A 22790-nucleotide genomic window follows, 5' to 3' on the forward strand; every position below is an offset into this window, starting at 1 on the left:
GAATCTTATAAATATTTTAACAAAAATATTATTGTTTCTATTATTTATTTCTATTGTCATTGTATGCTCTGCTTCTTCCATTCAAGAATATGATTTTCTGTCATCATGCTTCACTGTGACTGGCTCTGCAGTTCCAGAGCTGTGAGACCAGTGATGTGACTGGCTGACAGTGTGTACATGAACCAAAACATCAGGTGGTGATGCCCACACAGTGAATTGCACTTGTGCCATTAAATACATACAGTATATTACAATATAAATTAACAAATATATAACAATTACAAATAATGAACATCTGTGTATTAAAATATGATACAATCCAGTATCCTTGCTATTAGTTCTGTATTTTTTGGTGTTGTCTGACCAAATTGAGCTTTTCGTGACCTTTCTGTTAGCGCCTCCATCAACTTGGACACTGGAAATGTCACATATGGTCCTTTAGTGATGGCTAACTGCAGATTTGGACATATTCCCTTCAACATTTGGAATTTTCAGCTGCCCCTGCAGCTGCTGTCAGATGTCTTTCTGATCATTGCCAGTGAGCTGAGGCTGCTGTGATCATGTGTGATGTATTTGTTTTTACTGTCATGGAAGCCGTGGAAATGTACACTCAGGCCACAGTGGGAATTTTGCAGCTAGCTCAGTGTTAACATGTACACACAAGGGAGCAACAATTTTAACATCAGCTACTCATAAATTACCTTCAGCACCACCATCAAAACACGCTGTGTAATCAGACTGTCTGTGTGTGTGTGTGTGTGTATGTGTGTGCAAGAGAGATAGATGCCAATAATATCTCTTTGAATTGAATTGATAAAGCAAGGTTTTCCCTGGATTTTTTTGACAACGATCGGAGAATGCGCGTGTGAGCTGCACACAGGTTGTGCGCACACCATTAGAGTGTTGTGTGCTTAAGTTAAAAAAATCATGATTTGACAGACAAAAGCGTCCATAGGGATTTAAATTCTATACAAAGATGAAAAATAAAGGTTGTGACAAATGCCAGTGTTTATTTTGTAGACCTGGGACAATATCACGATACTTGGGTGCCGATTCGATTCATAAGATAAATGGTCTGCAAACTCTTTATTTTAAAACGTTAACTGCATCAATTAATAAGTTAATTAATTTGAAAGCATCTTACAATCTCCTGCCTGTATGAGGATAAAAAACTGCTAATAATACCTCTGTTTCACTCTTCACTTTTAAGTAAAAATTTGAATGCTTACTTTTACTGTGCAGTATTAATATTTTTACTTACTTTTGAGTACTTCTTCTACACTGCCTATAATAACTTAATAACTAACCCAGTTAGAGAAAGGGTGAAAATAAAGTAAGACAGAGTTTGCCTGGGGCCCCCAAATCACTAAACCCACCCCTGGGCAGAGTGCTCTGCTGTATCATGTCTCCAGCAGTGGAGAGCAGGCTCTCTGCTGCACCGTCAGCTCCGAGGAAAGCCATTGCTGTCCAACACACTGGGCGGGTGCTGACTGAGCATCGGGTTGTTTTCTTCACCTCAGCGTTGGTTTAAATTGTGTAATGCTGCAGTGTGTGTTAGTTGCGTTATTATGGATCCCACTGCTTTTTTTGGCAATCAGAGGCAGAGTAGGGCAGGTCACCCTACTCTGCCTCTGATTGGCTTGCCCTGATATTCTTACCCAAACCCTAACCAATCTCACTCCTCATGCCTAAACCTAACCAACCAAAACAAAGAAAGCAACAAGTACTAGCCAATGAGAGGCAGAGTAGGGCGGGTCTTGCCAAGAAAAGCAGTGGGATCCATAGAAACGCGTGTTAGTCAGCTGGTCATGTTTGTTACTGCTGATTGCTGCTCCACTAACATTAGTCTCTGAGTGATGGTGTAGAAAGTTCACAATATACTTCAATATACTTCTTTCTCTCGCAAACACAATTATTTAGTCATTAAATCAAAAAATGCTTGCAACTGTGGCCTAATGTGAAGATGAACTATAAGATAACTTGCGTGTGCGCCCTGGAGACTGTCCAGGTGCTGCACTGCCCTCGCAGTTGAGTTCTGTCTTTTTCGTTCCATTAACATCACATGCTGGAATTTTCAACAAAGGCGGTGGCCAGTAATACAAAGGCGGCCTGCCTTTGACTTAGATAGGCAGGGAGAGTCCTGTAAAAAGAGAGGGGCAGAGAGAGAGAAAGAGAGAGAGAGAATAGGCATAAATTATAAATGTCTGTTTTGCCATTTTCTTTCCACAAAAACAGGAAAGCTGGACTGATCTATACACACACAAACACACGCACACACACACACACACACACACACACACACACACACACACACACACACACACAATGTTCCATCAGCGATGGAAAAAGTTGAGTTGGACAGGACCCTCATCACATGAAACTTCACTATTCTCAGTTTTGGTGTTCTACAGCAGACCTGTTGGTTTTTCCTCTCTGTGTGTGAGGTGTGGAATAAAACACATAGACAGAACTGATTGCATTATAATTGGATGTAAAATTGCTGCCAGTAGCTTGAGCAGTGGTTGGATATGATAGAATCTCTGAAATGGTTGCTGTTATTTTGCTAGCCATTGTAGATTGACAATGATTAGATTTAAACATGCCTGGGTATTGCCCTGGATATCTTCCGAGCCAGTTCACAGCACATCGTGGTTTCTCTGTAAGCCTAATCTTCTCTGTAGAATACAAGGAGCCAAATTTAAGAGCTGCATTTAAGGGCACACTGGGTAGCCCTCTGCAGCTTGAGGCTTGTAAATGTAACTTGTTAAGAAGACCCCCCGACCCCTACCCCCTCACCTCAGCAACACATGAAGCACATGGCCCTGAACACAGCATCATCGTAAACCACAGGCAATAGTTGAGAAGAGTCGAATTTGGAAACAAATTCAACTGAAGCATCACTTAAAGAATAAGTTTACCTTTTTTCAATTCTACCTTTTTACAACATTCACATTCTGTATGTGCATTGAAAGAATTATTGGTCACTTCAATTAGCCCTCCCATTCCTTCATTGCAAAAATGTATTATTAACTTCAGCTGAGGCTAATATGAGGCTTCAGCACTCTGAGGGCACAGTCACACTGATTAAATTTGTAAACACATCCTCTTCTCCCCATTTCAGTCCTCCATCCAGACTAGTGTAAACACTGGTTTGGTATTTCAGTGTGTATGGGGGAAACTGAGCTTCATGTGAGCTGCCCAGTGAGCATCAGGGCCTGTGATGATGTTGCATACCGTCATCACATATACTGGTATACATGATGACAAAGAGCAGAAGGGGATTGAATGGAGGTTTAACGGACTGGCACAGGCTAACAGAGTAAGTGACTCTCTGTAGTCTATCATTATCAAATTCAAATAAGCTTAATTGGCATGGCAGATCAGAAATCTATATTGCCAGGGCAGTACAGAAAATTATAAACATTGACAGATGATTAATAATTATACAATAACATGTAAATATAAACAATAATATTAAATACAATATGATAAAAGGCATTTTTACAGATGTAATCACACAGAAACATTTACTACAGAGCTTATTCTCAGATTATGACAAGACTTAATATATTTTGCAGCTATTACTGCACATTGACTTTTCTCCCCACATAGATAGGGAAGTTTCTGAAGCTCAGGGAGGTGGATAAACTCAGGATATGATTAATTTTTTCAAAGAAAACTTCTCTCAAATCTCTATATTTGTCACCATATAATAGGAAGTGAGATTCTATCTCAACTTCTCCTTAATGACAAAGTGAACACAGCCTGGGCTCCCTGAGGAGCCTGCTCTGCCTGTGACAGCCTGTTTCTATGGCCAGGCTGTGTCCACTCAGTCTGCACATTGTCACCGTTTTTCTCAGTTTTCTTTCAGTCACGGTGGTCAGGTACTCAGCCACCGTGTACTCTCTATTTAGGGTCAAATACAATTCTAATTTACTTTGTGATTTTGTGGTTTCGTTCCAATATTTGATATAATTTTCTTTTTGTTTTGAGATGATTTGGTTGGGCCAGATTGTTTTAGGACTGGGGGTCGCTAGATTGGAGGTGTTTATAGAATTTGATGGCTCGCTTCTAAATTTTAATTAATAAAGGGTATTGACCAAGTTCTACCCTGCAGGCATTATTGGCTGTGTGTCTGTGGACTCTCAGTATGTTTTTGCACAGTTCTGCATGCAGGGCTTCTAGCAGCTGTTTTTCCCATTTTGGGAGGTCTTGGCTGGTAAGTGGACCCCATACTTCACTACCATATAAGATTATTGGCTCTATTACTGAATTTAGAATTTTGAGCCAGGTCCTAATTGGAAGGTCAATTGTTATTTTTCTTTTGATGGTGTAGAAAGCCCTTCAGCTCATTCACAGCCAGGCCAAAATGTCAAGTGGAACTGATATTCAAGCCTAGATATGTATAATGTTTTGTATGCTCAATTTCTATATTTCTTAATGTGAATTTGTTTTTCTGATAGTTGGATCTTTTTTGGAAAGTCAATATTTTGGTCATATTTCCAGTTAGGGCCCATGTTTGACTGAACTTGTGGAGGACGTCCAAGCTCTGCTGTAAGCCTCTCTGGAGGGAGACAGGAGAACCAGGTCATCAGCAAACATCAGACATTTGACCTCTGTGTCCCTGCAGTCACACCAGGAGCTGTGGATGTTTGCAGTTGTTCTTCAAATGTATTTATATATATGTTAAAACGGGTTGGGCTCAAACTGCAGCCCTGTTTCACCCCACGGTACTGTTTGAAGTAACTGGTTCTTTTGTTTCCAAGTTTAATTGCGTATCTGGTAGATCATAGGTTTTACCTCCTATGCCACTCTCTAATAATTGATAAGAGCCCTTCATGCCAAATACAATCAAAGGCCTTTTTGAAATCAACAAAACATGAATAAATTTTATTTTTATTTTGATGCACATGTGTGTTAATGAGAGTGGTGAGGGTGAAGATATGGTCAAATGTGTGACGGTTAGGCATGAATCTAATCTGACTTTTATGCAGGACATTGTGCTCATTAAGGAACTCAGCTATATGTGAGTTGATGATGCTGCAGAGCAGCTTGCCCATAAAGCTGCAGACATATATCCCTCCGTAATTCTGAGGGTCAAATCTGTCTCCGCTTTTAAATATAGGTGTAATAAGACCATTATTCCAACTCTCAGGAAAATATCCCACACTCAGAATTAAGTTGAATAACTTTAGAATAGCCAATTGGAATTTTTCTGTGCTGTATTTCAGCATTTCGTTTAGCATCCCATCAGGCCCACACGCTTTTTTGTTTTTCAGGGTCTTCAATTCTGTTTTGAGGTGGTTGATAGTAACAGGGAAATCTAGGGGGTTCTGGTGGTCTTTGAATATCAATTCCATATTTAGTAGTTTTTCCAGTATTTGTTTGGTTTGTAAGTCAGTTCCTGGTGGTTTTGGCCCAAATAAGGTGTGAAAATGTCCATATGTCTCCGTCTTGTATGGCCAGCTCCTCAGGCTCAGACTGACAGACTGAGTTCCACTGGTCCCAGAAGGAGTTAGACTCTATACTCTCTTCAAGTAGGCACAGCTGTTTCTCACTATGCTTTATCTTTTTGCTTCTGATTGTATTTATATATGTCTTAAGTGCTTCACAATACTGAAGACGTATATGATTGTTTGTAAGATCTCTGTGTTTCAGGTTAGATCATTTTCTAACTTGTTTTTTCAGGTTTTGATATTCTTTGTCAAACCAATGGGTTTTTTTTTTGTTGTTGTTTTTCTTTTATTTGTATGTAGTTTCAATTTAGCTTTATTTGCTGTTGTGTTGAAGATGTAATTTATATTGTGGACAGCCTCACATATGTCTTCAGTAGTGGGAGAGTAGGGGTATTCTATAAATTCTTGTAGTAATAATGTAATCTCTTCACTATTGCTGGCCTCCTGGTATTGCTCAGTGCTGTTTGGGGCCCATCTGTATGTCCTGTGTATGTTGAACAGCTTGCTGGGTTTTGTGTGTGTGATATTGTTGTGTTTGAGGAAGAGGGTGATTTGGTTGTGGTCTGATAAAGGGGTTTGGTGCTTGACTGTGAATGCAGTGAAAGAGAAGGGGTCCATGTCTGTGATCATATAATCTACAGTACTGTTGCCACTAGTTGAACAGCAAGTGAACCTTCCCAAAGAGTCCCCTCTTACCCGACCGTTCATCACTCAGATGGGGGAATGTAAACAGCACATAGATATATGTCTTTCTGTGTAGTGATAAGATCTCTTTTTATTTTCAGCCAAATATAGTTTTTTCCAGTTTTGAGAATTTGTACTGAATTGTGTAAATTTTATCACCTCTACACCATGTTTCTGATAGGATTATGATGTTATTATTAATTATACTATTTACAAAATCAGAGGTTTTACTCTTCAGACCAAAGACTGAGGAGTAAAGACCTTATCATTATACAAGGCAAACAGTGAATTTTCCATATGCCTAATAAAAACATTATATTACACATTATATATTAAATGAATATTACATAAATTTAATAGCACCAAAGACGTCCTAATATGTAAAAATGGTGTGTGTATGCTTCCTGAAAATTCCAATGGGTTTCCAGTCAGAAATGGATTACTTTTCAAAATGTCTTCCAGAGTGTGAAGTAATTTTACTTTAAAAAATAAAATAAAGATAAATTTGCTCCAATGTAAATACACAGCCGAGTACAATGTCCTAATTTTTCAAATATGATAAGACTTTTTCTATGAATAGGTTTTCAAATAGGAATTCAAGCGGGATTTGAAGAGCTGCCTGAATTTAAATGAGAACTGAACCAAAAGTTGATGGCAAACACACAATACAAGACCAAAACTTGAAGAAGCCGCCATCGGAATGGAGGAGGAAACATGGAGTGCAGATGCAAAAAATGCACTCCAGCAAACACTGAAAGAACAGATGCACTTGTTAATGAATTGAATGATCTGGAGTCTAGATCCAGAAGAAATAATCTGCAGATATACAGTATGCTGGAGGAAGCGGAAGGCAGCTTAGTACCTCAGTTGAGAAACTGCTCAAAACTGAAATGTTCATCCTGAAATGACAGATGCACAGATTTAATGAGTGCACAGAGCCCTGGCACAGAAACTGAGCCCTGGCTCACCTCCAAGATCATCACTGTCAAACTTTCTCCATTATAATGTTAAGGAGATGGAACTCAAAAAAGCATGGCAAAAGAAAATCCAACTTGGAGAATGAATGCTGTCCTTTGACCTCGATTATACTACAGCTGTAGTACAACAACATAAGGCATACAAAAATCTTAAAAACGTCCTAAAAGAGGAGGGTATCCACTTCCAGACACAGTTCATCAAGAAGTGTATTCACTGCAACAGCGGTCCCCAAACCTACAACAATGGCTGACTTCCTGTTGGACTTAGGGTATGGCTCCAAGAGGTTGTTCTTTTTAAGTCTGGAGATGGCACATCTGACAACAAAATTTCATACATATACATCACACTTAAAGGCGAGGGCTCTGACTTTGAAATTTTCTAGGGGGCGCGCACGAGCCATTTTGCCACACCCATACCCAAGACATATATCAGATATCAAGTTACACCACTTTTGATGCATGTGCAAAGTTTTGTGAGTTTTCTAGTGCCCCTAGCACTTCAAAAATGCTAAAAGTAATTAGGGGGCGCTGTAGAGCCGATGTGCCACATCCAGGCCCATTTGTAATACTGAAAGAGAGTGCTGTCTAATGTGTCAGTCCAAAATTACCCATAGATTTTCAATTGGGTTGAGATCTGGTGACTGCGAAGCATAACATAGCCACCGCATCCCTTCACTGTAGTGGTCAAGCATTCAGACCTGTACCGCTTTTTCCTTTAATTTGTCACCCATCAGTAACTGTGGGCCCAACGGTCCCTGGCACTATTGTGCTCGGGTCCCAATGATTTAAGCAAAATCTATGAGGTTAATTATCAGAAGCTAGGTGGACAGTTAAAAGAGGAGGACTCTTATTTTAGAACAGGAAAGAATAACTTATAGAATAAAAAATCAAGAACTGGATATTTGAGAATATAAGGATCACAAACAATATTGAAGGATTTATTCTAAAAGGAGGCAGATGCCGAGCTATAAAATAAGGATTCAGCCTTGAATTTGAAGAGTCAAAGATGTAATCCAATCAATGTTAAATATAAGGCCCAAATGATTTTGACATAGATAAATAAGTTAATCAATAAGCTATTTTTTTTTTTGTTTGTTTGTTTTGTTTTATTTTTTGAAAATGCACTCTTGCCATAAAGTAAAAGAAAAAAAGAAAAGGTGCTGTATATATCACTCTTGGGGCATTTTCAAGTGACAAATGTGGTCATTCAATTTGGAGGAGCACATGGATGTATGTGTGTCTGCGTCTGTGTGTGTGTATTCAAAGTGTTACATGGACATGTTATCTTGTGCTGATGCTGGCCAACTGTGGAAGAGTGTTCCACCTGTGTTTTCTTACTGGTGTCTGTTTGCATGTGTCTGTATTAATTGGCTTCCTATTAATGGATAACTAAATGTTAACACACATACAGTGATAACGTGTCTCATGCTGTGTATGGAGTTGACATCTGTTATAGTCTCAGGCTCTGATCAGACCTGATGTCTGTATTCATAAATCCACCTACATAACACTTAACTCAAACAACCTCAATGATAAAATGAATATGCTTTTAAGTATGAACTCAGTAAGTCATAACTCATGAAGTGATTTGATCAAAAGGCATGTGAAATGACTTCATGCAGGCAGATATGATTTATTAAAACCAAAACCATTATTTTAACCATTTAACGCTTTCTGATATCTGATATATGCATTGATCGTTTCATCAAAACGTTTTATCACATAATGTGAGTCCCACAGAAGACTGAAAGTAACAACATTAAATGATGACAGTTGAAGTAATGGAAATGAATGAGAATTGATTGAGAAAGTTAAATGGCAAAACCACCAGACTGTCTGAATTAATAACATTTTTATTAATATTTCTCAGTTTTCATTTGCTTCATTAGTGATGGTCGATCCCGTGTTGCAGTATTTGTTACCTATTAGTGATATTTTTCCCCTGGATAGCAGGAGAAGAGGGACACTTAGAGAGTCACAGTTACTGCTAATCACATCAGCCTCATTGTCTTAGATTTCATATTAACCCTGGCCCTGTGTGGCCCTACAGTCGAAATGATCTGATGACTTTGGGCATTTCAGTTGCAGCCATTTCAACAGAGGTCTTTTTGATCCTCCCTCCTAACATTCCTCTGTCAGTTTTCTGTCCCAAGTCTTCTCTTCTGTTTATTCTTCCTAAAAACTAGATAGAAGCAAACACATTATCTAACAATTATCTCAACATCACTTTGTATGACTCTGCTGTGTGTGTGTTCAGACTGAGAGGAAACCTGTACACCATGGGAGTAGAGGCCCAACCCATCAAAAAATAAGAAACAAAAAAACAAAAATAAACACATAGAAGACAGTGAACCACATTTATGTTCATTGTTTTAAATCATAGAAATGAATTTTATTTGTGGGAGTTCCATTCATTAAATTAGATGGTGTTCCTGGGATATATTGGAGACACCCTCTAAACTAAAAGTTCCATCTCTGAGGGCTCCCACCATTACTGGAAGACACCTCACTAAGGCAGTTGGGATGATTACATGTCTATTCTCACAGACTCAGGTTGGATATGAAACACCACAGTATACTTTTTTTATTAGCCTTTTTAGCCTTATGCACCATATGGTGATGAGAGCGTCTAGTTCTTGTTCATGATTCCTGTAACTTGGTTATACCACTCAGTGCTGCCTGTAATTTTCACCCAGATATGGTCTCCTTGAGTGGTCCCACCTTTGCTTGTTTTTACAGTGAGATTACCAAACTAAAAGATCATAACAAATGTTAGACATGGTTTAAATAAAGTAGGGAAAAATTAATCCCCTTGGTTTTCCTTTTAAACATATAATCAGTGTTGTCATTTAGCACATAAAAAATATTGTACTGAAGGTAATTCAGTGCAGAGCACGATGACGGCCCAGGAGATCATTCAAAGTCTTCCTGATTTACACACTGTGTGCCACTATTGTTAAGGAGCACTGGGCAGAAAATGACCTCAACGGAGTGATTCTAGAGAGAAAAGAGAAACAGGCAGATCTGGGCACTGGAATGTGTTGCAACATCTCCTACTGCCTGCCAATAAGGAGAGATGTGAAAAAACAAATCAAACCATAACTGCTGTTGCATTAGAGGTTGAACAAAGAGAAACACTCAGTGACTGAAAATTAGACATGCAGAGGAAGCATAACAGGACAGAGAACACAGAGTGCTGTAGATAGATAGGTGCTGTGCTTACTGAACAGTGTTATCATGTCTGTCCATAGATGTAATTTTGGGTGTGTCTGATGATTAACTGGGCAGCAGGGTGGTGCTCTTCAACTTACTCTTCAAACAGCTTGTTCTGTATGTGCAGACTGAAGTTGTGGACAGAAGTTGTGGACAATAATGTGCTGCTCTGACAATCATAGCTTTATTAAGTAAGCCCATCTGCAGGATCAGGATCAGGGCTGACCCAGGCATTTTTGATGACATAGTATCAGTTATATAAAACCTGATCCCAAACCAGTCCTTTTTTGGTCAGCCCAATCCGCTAAAATATTCTAACTCAACATAAACCTTGGAGTGAATAAATGGAAGCCAACAATTATTGATAAACCTGTAGAGTCACATGATGATTAAAGAGATAGCAATGACTGAAAAGAAGGAAAACACATTTCTATTAAAATGATGGTATTTGTTCCAATTTGTATTTATTTTTTCTTGTGAGAGACTGGATATTTTTAATCTCTTCAGGCCTCTAAAATCTTTCAGATGAAATACACTTGAAACATGACTCAATTTTAAGAAGTGACAAGCCAAAAAGGAGGCGAGACACTGCTCTAAAGTGCTGCCATTTCCTGGAAACTGTATCTGCCTCCAAAATCCAGTATCAACCTGGCTCTCCGTGCACTGCGGACATTTATTATGTAGGGAAATAGAAATAGAAATAATAAACTATTTATATCACACTTTCCAAAACATGTATGTTACCATGCTTCACAAGGTAATACAAAATTAATGAAATACAAACAAAGATACACACAATAAATTCAATTAAAAAAAATAAAACAATCAAAATATAATATATAAATATATATATATATGTATATATTCCACTTTTATGAGGCTTATTCACTGTCACTTTTCACAATTCACTGTGAAAGATGATAATTCTACTTCATGTTTATTATTGAGATGTGGTGGTGGTGATGTGCTGGACTGCATTATATTTCTAATATTACAAAATTTTTGAACAAAGTTCCAAGTGTTTGTCACAGGGCCTCTGTACTGCAGCCACAGCAATAAGTAATAAGAAAGTTACTTTAGTGGTGCAAATGTCCTGACAAATTTGCAATTAATTAAACTACCAAAAGCCAAGTGACACGCCTTGAATCGTGGCAGTTTCCCATTTTGTCTGGATGGTAATCCACTTTTGTTTCGCAACTCCTGACCTTTCCTTTAGTGCCACTTTAGACAGCAACAAAAAGCTTTTGAGATCAAGTAATTGCCCTGCAGGGCTATTAATCCAACGTATATTAACAGTAATGAATACTGCAACAACCCCAGGGTCAATACTCATGTGAAAAAGATGCCCGTTATACAGTGTGTTTAACTTTAACTACTCCTTAATATTCTCCTTTTTAGTTTGTTGTTGCAATAGTCTGTTGACATGCTGTGATCTGATGGGATAGTCTTAAAGTGATTCATTTCCCACCTGTTGGAGAACAATGAGCTGTTCCTTTGTAGCCTTGAGCTACTTGACTGGCAATGAACACACTCACAGGCTACAACACACACACACATACACATAGCATGACTAGTCAGAGTAACTTGGCATTTTACCACAATGTCAGATGATCAACTGCATGAGTCCCATATGGAAGAGAGGAAATGCCTTCTCTCTGTCAAGACCAGCACTGTTCTCTGTTCACTGTTGAGTCATAGCTGCAGAGGAACTAATGAATAGCTGCAGTGGTTTAGAGGGTTAACAGAGCTTTTCCTGTAATATGATGACCACAAAAACATCAGAATGAGAAAATAAAGAACTGAACAACAAATATAATAAATACCAAACACTTCATACTGTAGAATCACTTCACCCCAATGGCAAAAACATATTTTCTCTCTTCTCTCTAGTGGAATCTCTCCATGCAGATAGCTTTGGTTTTATTGCTCAAGGTCTAGATCAAGATATCTGTCTCTGAAATGTCTGTCTCCACCCCAATACAGAAATTTATTTGTGGTGCTCATGGCATTGAAAAAAATATGTATATTAAAAAAATCACAATGCCCCTGTTATTCCACAGAATATGCTGTTTTTGGGGATTGTTTCCTCTGTGGAAATTAATTCCACTGAAACCTGTTTCTGACCAGTGTTTGTTTCATTGTAACACTAATGACTGGAATTAAAGTAGAATAACTTTCTAAATAGCTGTGACACGCAAGCTGAATTAAATATGTCATATATTTTAACACAGCTCTGCTCTGTATTGGAGTGGATATGGTGTAGGTTAAAGGGGCATTCGACTGATTTTACATATCAAGATCAGTTTATCAGTTTATTATGTTTGATAACAGAACTTTGTTGCTGCTGGTTAACCAGTCTGATATCATTAGCAACAATAACAAACAAACTAGCTCTCCCGGTTGTTTCATTTAAATTATGTTGTTAAGTTTCTACTGTTGAGAGGAGTTCACTTCAGAGTAACAGCAAGTCGGGTGCAGCATGCCACTGTAGTCCCACCGTGGATCCAGCCCGGATAGCTGAGGCAGCGAGGCCCAAGGCTGTGCCTGTAGAAAAGTGCTCTCCATCTGCTCCCTGGCGGCATCTTGCCACTATTGTGCCCCCCAGTCCAAATCCATTCTCTCCGTTAGCTTAACAACAGCCCTTCAGGGCTGCTACAACGAGCTAACTTAAATGTAATGTCTTTCTTTGGAGAGGGGATGAAAAGAAAGAAAGGAAATGTGAGTTGGTTGATTAGAAGGCTATTCAGTAATTTAGCCCAGGATAATCATATTTTCTGTCTAGACCCATTGATGTACTATTCTGGCAGAATTTAGCATGATCATCAATCAATCAATCAATCAATTTTTATTTATATAGCGCCAAATCACAACAAAAGTTATCTCAAGGCATTTTTCACATAGAGCAGGTCAAGACCGTACTCTTTAATTTACAGAGACCCAATAATTCCCCCATGAGCAAGCACTTGGCGACAGCGGTAAGGAAAAACTCCCCTTTAACGGGTAGAAACCTCAAGCAGGTGGGCGGTCATCTGCTTTAAACCCCCCCCCCCCCCCCCCCTTCTCAAACCAAAGTTACGCCCTTAGATGGGTCAGTAACACCAGTCCCAGCCCAGGAACAGAAACAATACACATGCATGTGAGCCATAAAGTCACATGAGCTGTAGTGTCCTGGAGTTTTAGTTGTGGTTTTTCAGGGTTTGGTTTGTTTAGTCAACCTTTGGCCTTAATAAATGACTTCATCAAAAGACAAAAACAAAAAGTGAGATGGACACTCTTCAATAACATCTTTGTGTCGCAAAGTTTCTGTTCTAGGGTGCTGCTTTCACCCACAATATTGTGTAGCATTGCAGTAAATGTAATAATAGCTGACTGCATTTTAAGGAGTCCCATAACACATACAATACAACACAATAAAAAATAAAACAAACAATACAATAGAGACAATACACATAGCAATACACACATGGGTGATCGTGGCTCAGGATGTAGAGTGGGTTATACACTAATCAGAAGGTCAGTGGTTCAATCCCCAGCTCCTCCAGTCTGCTTGTTGAAGTGTCCTTGGGTAAGATACTGAACCCCAAATTGCTCCCAATGTCCCAATGTCTCCCAATCAGTCTGTGACTGTGTGTGTGAAAGGGTGAGTGAGTATAGAAACATTGTAAAACACCTTGGATAAAAAGTGCTATATTGCTCCTGATGAGCAGATTGGCACCTTACATGACAGCCTCTGCTATTGTTGCACCCACAAATCACACTGGACTCAGGATGAACATATTTTTTTTAAAGTTGGAGGGTTTTATTCTGAAAGAATAAATGAAAACACAGTTTTTTTGCTGGTCTTCAGTAGCTTGAGTCTATGTGTAACTGCCAACTCATCTGGCTAAGAACAATGTACAATATAGGGCAACAATCACAGTATTGTATAAAAATCACAGTATCCTAAAATAATGATACATTCTCGAAACAAATCCATTTAAAATCAATACACTATCAGAACTCCAATAAAAATAAAGTGGCCTTATAATTAAGTATTAGAAATGACTAATTCTAATAAATCAAAAGGTATTAAAACTCATTCATTGATCTACAATTCTTATGATTAGTATATCACAATCACAACAGAAGTTATCTCAGGGCAACATTCCTCCATGAGCAAGGACTTGGTGACAGCTGCAAGGAGAAACTCCCCTTTAATGGAAAGAAAACTCAAGCAGAACAAGGCTCTAGGTGGGTGGCCATCTGCCTTGACTGGTTGGCTTGACAGAGAAAGAAGGAGGGGGAGAGAGGAGAGGGAGACACAGAGAAGCACAATAACAACAATAATAACAATAACAACAATAATAATAATAGAAATATGACTAATAATAAGAATAGCGGGTGTGGGCATCAAGCAGGACCACAGCAGCACAGCTATGACCCATGGAAGCTCACGATCTATAACCAGGCAGTCCATGACCGTGATCCATAGGAACCTGTGAGATGACAAAAAACAAAAACTCCAGGAAAGAAGCCAAGTTAGTAACATGCATTAATGGTAAATGAATAAGTACAGATCAAGAAGGGGAGGAGAAGAGAGGAGCTCAGTGCATCATGCAAAGTCCCCTGGCAGTCTAGGCCTATAGCACCATAACTAGGGGCTGGTCCAAGGCAAACCTGGCCAGCCCTAACTATAAGCTTTATAAAAAGGAAAATTGTAAGCCTATTCTTAAACATAGAGAGGGTGTCTGCTTCAGTCTGATAGCTGAAGGCCCTGCTTCAACTTTTGGAAATTCTAGGAACCACAAGTAGGCCTGCATTCTGGGAGCACAGTGTTCTATTGGGGTAGTAGGGTACTATGAGCTCTATGATGTGATGGTGCCTGACCATTAAGGGCTTTGTAGGTGAGGAGACGGATTTTAAATTCTATTCTAGATTTTACAAGAATCAATCAATCAATCAAACAATCGTTAAATGACCACACGACCGAGGTCGGTGGAATTTGCTTCGGTACAGCATATAGGGAAGGTCATTACAACTGTGTCAGACATAAAACAGATTACAGCTTTACATAGGACTGGCAAAACAGACAATAGACACATATTTACACAACAGTAATCACAGACAATATATACATTGACATGACAGTTTAAAGTGCAGGTACATCTGACAGGGTTTATTGCAAAATGTTCAGGGTCCTTATGGCAGTGGGGAAGAAGCTGTGTTTGAAACAGGATGTTTTGGTGGGCAGGGAACTATAGCACCTCTTGTGGGGCATCAGTTGGAACAGGTGGTGAGCAGGGTGAGAGGGGTCAGAGATTATTTTATTTGCCTTTTTGACAGTGCATTCGATATATAGTGATTCAACTAATGGGAGGGGTTTTCCAATGATCTTGGATGCTTTTTTAACTATATGCTGCAGTTTTTGTTGGAGGAAAAGCAGTCTCTGGTGGGCTTTTTTGATAATGGAGGGGGGGGCTGTGCCTGAAGTCAATAATAAGTTCCTATGTTTTCGAAGTGTTGAGCTGGAGGTTGTTGTTGGTGCACCAAGTGACTACTTGGGCTACCTGCTGGCGGTATTTGTCCTTGTTGTTGTTGGTTATGAGTCCAATTATGGTTGTGTCATCTGCATATTTGAGAATGGCGACTGAGCTGTGGTGGAATGTGAGGTTGTTTGTGTAAAGGGAGAAGAGCCAGGGTGAGAGGACGCAACCCTGGGGGGCATCTGTGCTGAGGGTCAGGGGTTGAGGTTGAGATGAAAGGCTGTCCATCTTAACCCTCTGTTTCCTTCTCCACAGAAAGCTCTGTATCCAGTGGCATATGCAGGGGTCAATGGCCATGTTGAAAAGACTGATTGAGTTTAATGAATTGAAGGCTGAGCTGAAGTCGATGAATAGGATGCAGGCGTAGATGTTGGGTGACTCTAGGTGATGTAGTGTGTGATGGAGGGCTAGGTTGACAGCATCCTCAACTCACCTGTTGGAACGATAGGCTAAATGGTGAGTATCCATCAGAGGGGTGGTGAAGAGTTTCAGCTAGGAGAGAATGATGTGCTCAAACAACTTCATGACCAGGGATGTTAGGGCAATTGGTCTGAAGTTGTTGAGGCAGGAGATCTTATTTGATTTTGGGACTGGAATTGTGATTGAGTCCTTGAAGCACTGTGGTACTCTACGTTAGTGGAGGGAGATGTTGAAGATGTGGTGAATGTGGGGACCAGCTGAGCTGCACAGTGGTTCAGAACAGATGAACTGATCCTGCTTTCCTCTTTGTTTTTCTGAACATGGCCCTCACATCCTCCTCCTGGATATAGAATGGAGGGGGTGGAGAGGGGGTCAGAGGAGAGTAGGGTGGTACTGGCGACTCCTCAAACCTCCAATATGGTAAATGGTAAATGGACTGTACTTGTATAGCGCCTTTCTAGTTTTCTGACCACTCAAAGCGCTTTTTACACTGCAAATCACATTCACCCATTCACACACATTCATATGCTGAATGGTACAGGGGCTACCATGCAAGGTCCCAACCTGCCCATCAGTGGAAATCTAATTATTCATATACATCCACACACTGATGGCACAGCCATTAGGAGCAATTCGGGGTTAAGTGTCTTGCCCAAGGACACATCGACATGTGGACTGGACGAGCCGGGAACCGAACCGCCGATCTTCCGATTAGTGGATGACCTGCTCTCTCATTGAGCTTGTCTGGGAGATGAGGGTCAATGTCAGGTGTGGGGGAGGGACTTTTATTGTAGTTGGTCATTGTCTTTATTTTTTCCAGATGGTTCTAGTGTCATTAGATGCAATTTGTTAATCCAGTTTTATTGCATAATTTGATTTGGCTTTCCTTATTGCAAATCTTAACTCATATTTAGCACTATTGTATTGATCCGTGTAGCAGCTACACCAGGTCAGCCTGCACCAGCTACTGGGGGCTGGCTAACAACATAGCCAGCCCCCAGTAACTGAGTAGCTAAAGATTGGTTTTCCATGGTCCAATTCACTGAGCCTCGCCTCCAAGACTGTAAATAAACTACATGTATTACATGTACCATTATTACTAGAGGAGGCAGAGGAGTACCTTATGACACACCGAGCAAGAGAGAGCAGGAGAGCGAGAGGGAGAGAGAGAGGCCGCACGGGTCTGTTGACATGGCTCTGCTTTACAATGTCTGGGTCAGAGTCTGATCAATACGACAAATGTGAAAAAATGGTGATTGTATACTGTAAAGAACTGTGTTTGGACACACACACAAACAATGCTCTTTTTTTTAAATTAATTTTTTCCCAACTCACCACCTCTTATGGGCAGCATACCAGTTGTCTTAGTTTTTTAGCTATAGCATTTTTCCAGACAGTAGATATTGCAGCTATTTTAGTATATTCTAATGGTGTGCATACTGGACCATAAACTTGTGAATTTTTTTGGAAAGTCATTATTTTTCTACTGCTACCTATTAAAAACACACACACACACACACACACACACACACACACACAAAATCGCCAGCCTTATCCTTAAAGGATTTGATTGTCCAGATGCAGTAACATTTCACCTGACTTGTCTTCAGCTGTATGTATGTAGGCCAGAAAAAGATCTGTGTAGTAAACCTCTCACCTCCATGTGCAAACTGTGATCTCAACAGGCTGAGATTAATGCAGACCTTAACCCTAGGTGAACTAATAATTATCACTGCATGTGTTAAACAAGAGGAAATAACATTTAATTCCAGGTCTTAATGTTGGAAGATCGTATTAATTCCTTAAAGCTAGCAACACCTCATAAAATTTCCCTTGTACTGTGCATGTTGGAGAAAGGCATCATGCTGTTTTATTCAACATTTTAACAAATGTGGAATGTTTTTTTTCAGAGTTAATAATGTTTTTTTGGTGTGATCATGAATACGCAAGGTCATCAATGCTAGTGTCTTTAAATGTATAGTGTATATTGTTTGACTCTACTGTTCTGTCTTTGCAGCTTGTCTTTTTCGCTACAATGTCCTGTCACTGGTTTACTTCCTCTATGTGCTGCTGCTGCCGTGGTTCCTGTGTCCCAACAAACACACCATCAGAGGTAAGACCATTTGTGTTTGTATGTGAGATCTATCATGGCATTGATACCTTTTTTTTCTTAGATCCCAAGTTTATCAAAATAAAATGTGATTCAAATCATTTAACTTCAGGAAGTAGTCTGAACTTGACTGTGCTCAGTCCTGTTATAAACTTTCACTGGTGTCCATTTTGCTCATAATTTGCTTGTGTATGTTATGTTTTGATATTACTGGGTTATATGAGTTTAATGCTAGGACCTGACTAAGCGGCAACTACCAAAGCTTGAGGAAGTATCCTAAAGTGCCACTGACGGCCACTAGATGCTGGTTTCAACTGACTCCCATTCAAAAAGTGTCAACTTCTCTCTAGAAATACTAAGTCAATCATTTTTTTCAGTGAGTCATTATGGTGTCAATTACTAAATTCTGGCCCTCTCATTAGTGTGCTGGTGGTCATTTTGGAAATTATTGCTCTGTTAATAAGATATGAAGACTTATAGTAGCTTTGATGTCTGCCATTTGGGTGTTGACGAAAAGTAGCTAACATTTGCACAATTGTGCACCGCTCAGTGTTCCCAGTAAACTAGCATTCGCTTTGGTCCAAGGAAGCGGGGTGTGTTTACAGAGCATGAGAGACAACACCCCACACTCCATAAGGCGCCAACCATAAGCTGCAACTCTGGGCTTCAAACTGGCTCCAATGCAAACCAATGGGTGACATCACACCTCACTACATCCATCTTTATATACAGTCAGTGGATTAGACTGATTGTCAGACCTAGTGCTGCTAAATCTAGTGAGAGAGACTGACCTGTAATGAGACTGAGAGTTGTTGCCTGGTGTAGTAAGTGTTCTCTCTTGCAGTTCTGCCTGCCATTTTCAGCTGACAGGAGAACTGGGTATCGGGTCAGTGAAAGAAAATGCGCAAGTTTTCATATAAGTTGTCTTTTAGGATTTACAATGAGATCTAGGTTTGTGTTGTTTGTTTTTTCTTCAAGTGGTTACCTCTTCAGGAAAGGCTGAAAAACAAGGGGGTCACACCAATGGTGAATGAGCAGTTTGCCTGATATAGGAGCAACATTAGCAAGAACGTCTAATGAGAGTTGGTTCAAGATTACTTAAGTGTATTGCTCCCACCATGACAAAAAATCTGCTCAGCTTCTCATTATGATTTTCTCTTTGCTATAAAATCATTTTCTTTTTTTTTTACCTTGTTTTATCATGAAACTTTCTTATTTCACAATATCAGCGTATCTCATTAAAACAAAATTTTCTCATTTTAACATAAGTTGTTATATGGCAAGGCAAGGCAAGGCAAGTTTACTTATATAGCACATTTCAGCAAAAAGGAAATTCAGGGTGCTTTACATATAAACAATAACAGATAACAAGAAACTAGAAAAATGACAATGACTGGTTTACATGGTCTGATTAAAATGAATGAATTAAATGAATGCTTGGGATGAGAAGTATCATTCATCCATCCTTACCAGCTTGTTCCTTGCAGTCTTGCAGGACTGGACAGTCACAGGACTATTACATATACAGACAATCATCCTCACATTCACATCCATGGACAATCTGTTGAGTGGTTACTAGTTCAATATATTTTTGCCCAGATTAAAAGCTATTAGTTAAACTGTAGACATGTAGGAAATGGGACATGTGGTACTCAGAATCAGATACTTTTTAAGGTTTGTATACATTGAAACATAAATAACTCAGCTCATATAGCAACTGAGAGGTACAGTATGTACGTGCTGCAATTGCAATATTGCATGTTGCAATACTTTGTCTGGAAAGAGATTATCAATACCTAATACCTCAGTACCTAATAAGTGCTCATAGTCAGACACTAAAACTATGACGTAAAGATGGTGGAGAGTAGGAAAAAACAGGAACAAGCCATCTTGTAAGTCAAACATCTGGGCCTGTTTAAGATTTTGTCACACAGATCTGACAAAAACTGTGATCTATAAGAACTGTCTCATGAAAATAAAATACAGCAGCGACTCAATGTACTTGTAGCAGTGTAAAGCAGAAGCAATACACCAATACACCAATAAAAATAGGTCTGCATAAAGCACTGTTGAGATCCATTATGACCTATTGTTATCCATGACACACTTCGCTATGCAGACCCCAACAAACATATGTGTATCTGTTACTCCAACCTCAGCCTACCGCCTCATCTGTATACATGTATACCTACAACTTACATATATCATACAACTTGATGAAACATCTCTGTACCGTAAGATATTATCATGCAAGAAATAAAAAGTACATCATACATGTAATGAGGGGATATTGTTGTGTCCACACTTCTCCCATATGAGGTTATATAAATTCAGGTTCATCCCACACAGTGTCAGTTTGTCAAGTAATGTCTATAGCTTACTATTATGAAATATGAAAATATAAATTTAGAAAATAACCTCTCCAGAGCCTTCTGAACAAGTCAAGTATGCCTGGTAATGGAATCTGTGAGCTGTATGTGGGAGCTGAGTGATGTAATTCTGCCATGAATGTGGAGCGTTTTTTTTTTGTTCATTCTGGCCCTGAAGTACCGCTCCATCACAGAGTATTTATAGTGAATTTTGTCTCATTTATTTACACAAACAGCCAGTCCTAGACTGACAACATGGGTATGTGTGGAGTGTGTATATGCATGTGAGTGTATTCTCTTGCTTTTAGTGGGTTTTTTTGTAACCAAATTTTAGTCAACAATCTGCACATATGATGATACAGTATTACAGATTCATTCTTTTCTTTTTAGATAGTAATATCCCCCCATTATCTCCCCTTAGTCCCCCAGCATTCCCTTCCCTGCTCATAGAAACAAAATAATAAGTGAATAAAATAGATGATAATAATAACAATAGAATAAATTAAGTAAATACAGATAACAAAATAATTGTACCACAAAAAAAATAACAAAATAATTGTACAACAAAAAAAAAGAAGGAATGGACAACAAACAATCATATACAAAATCAGCCCGTCCTTAGGCACTGCCTGCACCCCACAAGGTCATAGTCAAAGATGTATGTACCATCACATCTGCACATATGTTTACCCATACATACAGACACCCATACGTACCTATGTACACACAACTATATGCATATGCATACGCACACACACACACACACACACCCTACATCCAATCATACTTCCAACTCTCTAGTCCACTGGGATAGAATGCATTGTTTCAAATGAGAGATGAGAGACTGCCAGTGTTTGTAAAAAGTTTTCAGCTGAGTCTCAGACAGAAAATTTGATATTTTCCAATTTCAGAAATTACATTAAGGCCAGCAGCCAGGACATGTTTGAGGGGGTTCAGCGATTTTTCCATAAGAGGAGAATCCAACGACGGGCAATTAAAGAGGCAAAGGAGATTACATTAGTTTGTTTAGCAATCATTCTAACTCCCTCCTCAGGGACACCAATGATAGTGATCTGAGGCGATGGGTCCTGAGTCAGTTCCATTATCTCCAATATAAGAAAGACTTCCATTATTCCACCAAGCTTGGGCATGACCAAAACATATGAGTCAAGTCTATTGGTATCTGAAAGCATCTGTCACAAATATCATAGAGATTTGGATAAATATTCAATAATATAACTTAACTGGATCCTATGAAGTACTTTGAACTTAATGAGGCTAAGCCTCAAACAGGAGAAGGATGAGTTTATTGCATGTAATGCACCGTCCCACCATTCATCAGTCAAAGTGATACCTAGTTCAGTCTCCTGATCTTATGAATTTTGAGATACCTAAACAGATCAGAGTACTGAAGGTTGAATGTGGAGCTTAATTGTGCAAAGCTAACAAACAGGCCAACAACATAAAGGTCACCCAGGCAGGATAGGCCTTGGTTGAATCAATCTTGGCTGGTTGAAAGAGTTGATTGTTAAAGATGGGTGTAGCTAGGGGCAGGGAAGTCAATTGATCTATTGCCTATTTTGTTGCCAGATTTTCAAGGTGGTAATGACTGTGGGGTTAGAGGAGTTTAAGTGGAAGACTGTTATACACCAGGGGTTTTAAGGATGATGAAGAGTTAGCTTCTAGTTGAATCCAATTATTATCTGTATCCAAGATCCAGAGTGCAATTTTGTACATGTAAGCTGCCCAGTAATATGATTGAAGATTTGGTAGACTGCAACCCCCCCCCCCCCATGAAGCAGAGATTTTCAAATTCTTGGGGTTTTATCCCCCCATTTAAAATTTTAAATTATTGAATTGTTTAGGTAGAAAATGGGTAAACACTGAAATAAGTATAAATATCTGGGGAGCACATTCATTTTAATGGATTGCACTCTAACAGCGAGAGAGAGGGGTAGGCTGTTCCATCTCTGCAGATCAGTTTTCACTTTAGTTTTTACAGCTGTAAGATTTTCTTTATGTAGGGAGTGGTGACAATG

The 22790-nt window shown here is 39.2% G+C and overlaps 1 protein-coding gene across 3 annotated transcripts in view; it reads left to right on the forward strand.

Annotated features, from left to right (window-relative positions):
* The window catches only part of piezo1 (piezo-type mechanosensitive ion channel component 1), a 172031-nt gene that overhangs the window by 13001 nt on the left and 136240 nt on the right, over positions 1–22790 (forward strand). For 2 of the 3 annotated variants that reach the window (XM_042433271.1, XM_042433272.1), the window contains exon 2: positions 18290–18385. In XM_042433271.1, coding sequence (XP_042289205.1) covers positions 18290–18385 — 96 coding nt within the window. Of the gene's footprint in view, positions 1–18289; positions 18386–22790 lie in introns of those variants that run through there. The other variant, XM_042433273.1, reaches the window with a different exon arrangement.

The sequence above is a fragment of the Thunnus maccoyii genome, chromosome 14 (assembly GCF_910596095.1).
Source record: "Thunnus maccoyii chromosome 14, fThuMac1.1, whole genome shotgun sequence".
NCBI lineage: Eukaryota > Metazoa > Chordata > Actinopteri > Scombriformes > Scombridae > Thunnus > Thunnus maccoyii.